General features: G+C 36.5%; 1 protein-coding gene across 1 annotated transcript; it reads left to right on the top strand.

Annotated features, from left to right (window-relative positions):
* The first annotated feature begins 653 nt into the window (after positions 1-653).
* LOC142335128 (uncharacterized) lies at positions 654-3185 on the top strand. Its single transcript, XM_075383492.1, has 2 exons — positions 654-1079; positions 1902-3185. Exons 1-2 carry the CDS (start codon positions 764-766, stop codon positions 2582-2584), a joined length of 999 nt encoding a protein of 332 aa, XP_075239607.1. The 5' UTR covers positions 654-763; the 3' UTR covers positions 2585-3185.
* The last annotated feature ends 4811 nt before the right edge of the window (positions 3186-7996 follow it).

Here is a 7996-nt window from a genome sequence, read left to right as displayed (position 1 = left end):
TATATGCCCATTAAACGGGGGGGGGGGGGGGGGGTGTTCGCGAAGATCCAATTTTTCTTTCTTTATCTAAGTTAGCTACGCGTGCGTTTCTTGTGTGTATTTTTTGTGCTGTGAATGGTTGTAGTTTTTCATGAAAAAATCTATATTTACTTTTCTTTTGTCGTGGCTATTCTGGCACTGCTGGTATTGTCAATGGCTGGTATTTGATTCTCATAAAGTAGTTATATTATTGATGCTGATGGTTAATTTGATATATACCTTTCCCTTTGCGTGAAGAATTACTTTTATTTATGCTTATTAGTTACTGCTTATTATTGGCGTCATGACGTCACAGCGCCACAGTACATTGATTGTGTACAGACGATGTTAATCGTTGTAAAGTTGGTTTTCTCAATCGTTATAACGTCGGTTTGTTCAATCGTTGTAACGTTGGTTTGTTCTTTTTTAATGAAAAATTCTGCTAAATATGTGCAAATATGTGCTAAATATTAAGAAGCTCAAATTTACCTTGCTTAGCTGTTAACCGCTGCACTTATTTGAACTAATGTCTGAAGTGCTTGCTTGCTCTTAAACTCAGGTATCATTTATAGTTTATCAGACAGCTTTCTACTAAACATTCTTCAGGTTAATTTAGCTCAGTTTTGTGGCTCTGATGGTTTGTTTGTCGAACAGGCTTGTTTGAGTTGATGATTATAGACTCAGTTTTATCCGATTTCTAGCACTGTTTCTTTCTTAAGTTTTGTTATAAATTCTTCAGATTCTAATGGCGGCTTCGAAAGTTACCAACTGGGGCGCTGTTTCGGCGCTCGCATCGATGAGTGAGTATCATTTTTTGCCTGTTCTGAGGAGATTCTTCGCCGACACAAATGCCATGTTTCCACACGATCGAGAGAGCATCCAAAGTGTGAGAAGAATCGAAGCTCTGTTAAATGCCCCAAGAAGTGGACTCAATGCTGCAGAGTGCTACAGAACATTGGTCAAGTTTCTGGAGCAGTGTAACGATCGTCTCGTTGTCGCTGTGTTCGCGAATGTTCTGAAAATAACAGAACAGCCTGTTCAGTTGGTTTACGAGGGCGCAGGTAAATTCTGATATGCAAGGTTTATCCAAAATTCTGTTTTCTTGTTATTAATTGCTCTCGAACGAAAATCGTAGCAATTATTGTAAACATAATTGCTACGATTTTCTATGCAAATTTTATTTTTTATGCAAATTTTTTTCTTGACCATTTTGCGCTTTTCTTCTAGAACATTCTTTGACTTCTCAAGTGACTTTTCCACGCTTTCGTTCTTCATTTTTGAGTGATCTCTATTGCTCTCACTCCGAAGTAAAGCTTGTTGCTAAATTAAAATCGATTGCAGCATTGCAAGAAGGCCCTGATAGCCGAGTGGGCAGTGCTTCTGGTGGGGGGGGGGGGGGGGGAGCGGAGGTTCAATCGTTCGAATCACGGCTTGGTAATTTATTTTTGCACCCATAAAGCCCCTGAATTGAATTACATCCCATGTCGTTGGAGAGCAATTCCTCCGACATTAGTCGGTTTGTTTTTTATTAACTACACGGAAATTTTCCAAGATTCAAAGCTGAATATAGCCAAGTGAAAACATGGGATCAAGAAATTTTCATGAATATCTATCATTAATTTTAACCTGAGCTTTGTTCCTATGATGCAATTGAAACTACAGTTCCCGAAAGTTATCGAAGACTGCTTAAAAACCTGAGATGGGCTTGTTTTCACATTAATAGTCACTAATAGAGATGATTGAGAGATCTGTTTTATAGCTTAACCATGCTTTTGTAACATCTGAGAGGTCATTAAACTGGAAATACTCAACATGAAAATTTGTCTCCGGAATTCTTTTTAATAGTGTAAAAGCATGAAGCAAATCAATTTTCTTGTTTTCAGCTGACGTTGTCTTGAATGTACGATTAAAAGAAGAACGTTGCCGGAAGAATTCTTACCCTCAACTCTCTTTGAGAGCGGCCAATCAAACGTTTGCTTCGGATCGCCTCGAGCGTTTGCACACTGACTGGCAACTTTACGGGAATAGATTGCACCCATCTGCGCCTGAATCGCTACCAGATCCATTAGGATCACGGTCAAGAAAGGTAGAATCCACGAGTGTGCAGACTGAGTTGCAGCAGCAATCGGAAGCCACAAGGTCATCAGGCACCCAGACGACACTAACTTTTGACCCACCATCATCTGCGCTGAGTGATTCTGCATCCGTAGCATCTCCTGATCGCCGACCGGTAGTTCATGATGTCGGTACTAATACGTCATCCGCTTCGGTTGACGTCACACGTGTTGTAGGGTGGGCTGGATTGGACGACATGGTAACCGCTGAAGACCTCGACCCCAGCCGCACGCAAGCAGAAGAAACAATGTCTCTGCTGAGTTCCACTGCAGGTGACCAAAACGATAGACTCGGATTGATGGTGGGTTTCTCTTTCAGTGACAACGACGCTATCAATGTCTCACATATGTCTGATGCAGATATTTATGAGATATTGATGGTGGGTGTTCCTTGCGGAGAGCCCATTGAGGAATTGATGGAAGGGGGCGATAATTTGGGCTATCCATTGTAAAGTTTCGACCTTTTTAAAATGTTGGTTGCAAGAAAGATCAGGTTTGTGCCCTTTTTTGTACTATCTTTAATGAATTTTTTCTATTGAAGCTCATTGATTAACGTTTTTTTTCGACAAATATTAAACGCTGTTTGCTCTGATTTTACGATTTTTTCAAAGCCAATATTTAATCTGGAAACTTCTTCGAATGATGAATCGCTGAAAGTGTTGTAAATACTGTACAAACGATATATAACATCCGCTAATTGAATTAGTGGTAGCTAGAAACTTTGTGTACACGTGCACTATCTTGTTCAATTTTATCAGTTGAACGTTTATAAAACCACGAACAACATAACAGTGACTAAGTTATAATGTTTTGTTTTTATGCTCATGATATTCGTGTTTTGTTTGTGATTTTTGGAACTAAAACGTGTTGAGATAAAAAATGACTCATTTATTCTGCCGAAAATGTTGGTAGGTCGTTTTATGTGATCTATACCATCGTTATGCTGTAGATTGCTGGCGGCAATTTGTAAACAACTGTTTCTTTTCATCTTCTTTCCTTTGGAATATTTTCTCTGATTAATTTACTTGAAAAATCAGCGGGTTTTTGTAGGGTTGGAATTTGATGGAAAAGCATTCATGATCGTCAATCATGAGTACAAAAACCACACACGTGACAGTTTTAAAATGCCGAAAATCTGCGTAGCCTGAAGTTAAAATACCAGAAGCTCCTATATGCATAGCCAGAAGTTGACTTTCATTAACTTTCACAATTTTCAAACTTACAAGTTGCGTGCTTTATGCAAGGTTGCGTGCATCCGACTCTGCAAAAGTATAACTTCGAAATTCTGGCCTCACATCTCGCAGCGCTGTGCAATTCTTGATTAATAATGACTCAGAGTCACTTTAACCTATACATCTTGTCCCACATCTGTTTTGACAAAAAATATAATGCATCAGAACGTGTGCAAGAAGTTACAAGAACGTATGCATAGAGCAATTATTTGTATGCATGGCAGCAGAAATCGAAAAAAAGCATTACAAGTAAAAACACAGAATCGAAGTAATAAAATTGAAAAGAATATTTACCTTCGGATCCTGCCTATGAAATGCATGATCTTTGTACCCCAAATAACTGAGCATAAAATTTTTGCATCCGACAATTGCTTGCGAAATAAGAGGGCTATAAAATAATTTGTAACGAAGAATCATAAATAGCTTTTTATGGGGCGTATTAAGCAGATCTTGAAAACACTTGTCAAAAATTGAACTCTGTGAAAGGGTTTAAAATTAGAAGACTCGTATGTTAGTCAAAGAACAAATGAAGTGATATTCCTAAGAAAGCTTGCAAAACGAAATGAAAACTTCTGAATTCTACTAAAACTCGCTTAAATAAAACTTCACTCAATATTTTTTCTCATTTTTTGTTTTATATTGGATTGGGATCCTCTATAGAAACTTGGTTTCTTGGTTTTGCCTCATTTAGGGTAATCGTTGCATTATGCATTATATGAAGCATTGTTGACGAGAGGAAACAGTTAACGTATATGACTTCTCATTGTATGAATGATGTCGGTGCTACTGATGGTTATTTGTATAGTTTTTCAAACTTTTTATAAAAATTATTTGTCATTTATCATCACTTGTGAAATATCGAGTGAGATCGAATCAAACGACACTGATTAAGATGGGGTTGGGTGGGGTGGGGTTACACAGAGACTTAACGCCCTAATTTGTCCCGTTTATCAGGGCAAAAAGTAACATTCCACGAGGGAAAGAATATTTTAGGGCACTTTATGAGTACGGTCAGCCAAAAATTTTGCATAAAAATACACACGGGACTGCAATAACTGCATCAAATTTCGTTCGAGAGCAAGCAAACAAATGTTCATGGCAGTAAAAACTTGCAAATGACCATCGCTATGAGAGTTATCAGAAGTGCAGTCGCGCTAATGAGTCGAAATAGCTCTATAAATAATCAAAGGATCTGTTCGATCCACAAACCTCACAAACTATGTCGGTCGCTTTTTATGGTGCTTCATGTAATATCCAAAATAATATCAATCCGTTGACGGTCTATGATAATTTGAATCGATGTTATTGATTAAATTAATTAACTAATCGTCTGGTAATTAACTGTAAAATTCAGATTTATTCTTCAATAAATTTTGCTTTTCAAGCAGTGCGTTTATGCTCAATGGAAGAGGTTTATTCTGTTACAAGTTCTTAAAAATGTTGTTTTTTTACAAATAATAAACCTATATTATTATTTTAGCTTCGAACTACTAGACCGAGCCTGGCTATATTACGGAACCCGTGGTTTTTGGTTTCTTCGGCTCACTTTCGATCGCAAACCTTCAAACATCATTTTTAATACGTATCTTGGCGCTCCTCATATGCGTGATGTCATTAGAAGTGAGCTGGTTGCCGAATTTCGTAGTTAGTGTTTGATTACGAATGGCTCATTTTTAAATTCCACGAGATCATGGGTTCATTTCCGAGCTATTTGGGCAATGATGGTTATGTTAATTTTTAAAAGGGTTTTAGTTTTGTATAACATTTAATTTTTCTTTGAAACAGTACTGAAGTTTTAAACTAACTGTTTTCAAATTACAGTTTCAGGAAACGTCACAGTTTCAAGTTATAGTGTTCAAGTTACTCTTGGGAGATTTTGTTCAGCGCAAGGTAATCGTAGCCTCTTTTTGGCTATTTCGAGGCGATATAGAGGTTAAGTCGAAACATTTGAAAAGGACTACCTGTTGGCTATAACAACCTTCAGAATACGCATATACCAAATTTTAGTAGCAGGTTGTCTATTACAAGAAGCCGGTCTCATTCGTTTGTTTTTCTATGAACTTTTTATTTATTCAATTATTTACAGCCTTCATTTCTGTTTCTCAATAAGAAACTGAAGTTTTTTTTGAAACATACTAAGTTTTATTAGGGACGTATTCGTAGTTTGCCGCGTTCCATTTAGCCCGGATTCACAGAAGCCATAATAGTCAATGTCACTTTAGTACATTTTGAAAAGAAAATCAATTTAAATGTAAATATGATCTAGCGCTGTGATATTTCTTTGAGTTGAGAAAAATGTATTTTGCCTCTCCACTCCATTACTTCGAATTAACTTCGAGCATAATTTTGTTGTCAATCAGAATTGCGAAGTGTGTTCTCATTGTTTGTGCACTTTGAAAGTTTTATTTGCTTGTTGTTGTCAATTGAAGGTTGTATCATTTATTAAAAATACCGCAATATCACTTTTCTGCCCATTCCATCCCGAGAAAAAGAATGTCGCATTGTTGTGAATTTCAATGTTATGTTTTTCATCCTCGATTTTGTGCTTTCAAATAGAACCGAATAGAAGTCAGCACGCGCAAATTTATGAACGTTTTAACTAAAGAAACTGGAAAATTCTTTCTTGAAAATTCCACAATTCTTGAAAGTTCATACAGTTTTAAATTTAATGCATTGCTGATATTTTTTGTTGTGAATGCATGCATTTTTACGGCCCATTAACTGTTTTTATATGGTAATTTGATTGCTAGCAAGTTTTGCATATAAGACGGTTGAGGTTCTGTTCTGTTCTTTTTAAAAATCAGTAGATATATTTACCAGTTTAACGGACCTGTATTATTGAGTTATCTTTATATCATTCATTCGAGTTTCATTTCTGTTTTATTGTTTGGTCAAAATATAAATTAAAATAAAAAATCACGTTTTTTGTTTATAAATGTTTAATCGCTATTAACCACATAAAATTGAAAAGCTATTGTTATAAAATTGGATAATCTCAGTTTGTTGATGTTTAAGATGAAAATACGAATAAAAGACATGAAAAACGATCATTCGTTTATAAGAGAGATACACGCCGCTAGACTATCTCGACCCTTGGGTTGGTGTTCACGTTTATCAAGTTAACTCGTATAGTATTTATCAAATATCCAGCACTTTTTAAATTGGTTGATTAAAGAAAAGTTTATTAATAGTATTTTACTTTTTGTAGTAAAAAGTGCTTTGCTACTACAACCACTACCACTGTAATATTCAATCGGATTTTCTTTGCAGCATTGGTTTGTAGTTATTTGGTTTTAATCTTTAAACTTTAGTTTAAATAGAAACTATTACTCGATTTGAATTAAGTTGGCAAAAGTTGAACTTTATTTGCGCTAAAAGTACCATTATTTAGCTTGAGGAGGAAATATAGCCACCAACAATGTAGTGGTTAGAGATGGCATTTTGTTTTTTTTTTGTTATTGTAGATATACTCATTGTTGATATTGTTTATTAGACTTAGACTACTCCTGTTTAAAATTATCGTATTTTTGGAGAACTATTTTTCCCCCTACAGGATAAACCAAAAGTTTATGATATCTTCTTATATTGTAATGTCTAGCGTCTAGACCCTCCTCTTATTCAGCTATACAATCCATTATTAGTGCAAATTACTCAGAGAAAAACCGTTCACGTCTTGGGGGGGGGGGGGGGGTGGGTGTGATTGAAACGGCTCCCAATTTTTATTTGGTTGAAGCGAGGACAGTAGGCAGTGTGAAAGCATAAATAACAAGTGTCTAAAAGCATGAGTTTATTAGTCTAATATGCTTAGTTTACAAGCGTACGTAATTTTGCTGCATTTCCGATCCAATGTACGACCTTTAATGAAGGGCATCATTGGATATGCGATTGAATGGAGTTTTAGTTGTACTAAGAATAGATCCGAATTGAAAGCCATGTCGGGTTTAAATTCAAACATATATTATACAGCTTTGAATTGCTTATCATCACAAGAGAAATCTTTCAAAATTTGTATTCAAGAAGACTGAAAAACGAATAAACATTAAAACACGCACGTGCAAATTTCAAAATTCTGGAAGTCTGCAGTGCCAGAAGTTCTTGTACACATCAACTTTCATCATTTCCCAACTTGCAAATTGCGTGTTTTAAGCAAGGTTCCGTGACTATGCAGAAATCAATTGGAAATTCTGGCTTAACATCTCGAATCGTTTCGCGGATCCCTATAAACGCCAGAAGTTCTCATTGACTTCGTCAAGCAGAGTCACGTAACCTAAACTTCTCACGTTGAACGCATTCATTTCTCGATTGTCTGGATGATGTTTGGATAATAATTTCTTTACCAGGCAACTTTTTTTTCTATAAGTTTGTTAAATGTGATTACATTGGCAACTAGCTTTCTGTCTTCTTTGTACAAACAGGTTGATGCATATTTTTTTAAGCAGTCTATAACCAATTCGGTTATTTTATTCCCCCCCCCACCCCACCCCCCCCCCCCCCCCCCCCCCCTGTGTTTTTATGCCCCAATTACAATTTGTGTTGTTATGTAGCACGGTACTGTGTGAAAGTTAGCGCGTGTTGTGCTTGGGGGCGTAAAAGTTATAAGCCCACTAAGTTGGGGGGGGGGGGGGGGGGCAG

The sequence above is a fragment of the Convolutriloba macropyga genome, chromosome 2 (genome assembly GCF_964194025.1).
Source record: "Convolutriloba macropyga chromosome 2, txConMacr16.3, whole genome shotgun sequence".
Lineage (NCBI taxonomy): Eukaryota > Metazoa > Xenacoelomorpha > Acoela > Convolutidae > Convolutriloba > Convolutriloba macropyga.
Note: the sequence above shows the minus strand (reverse complement) of the source record. Positions and strands in the feature narration are given on the sequence as shown.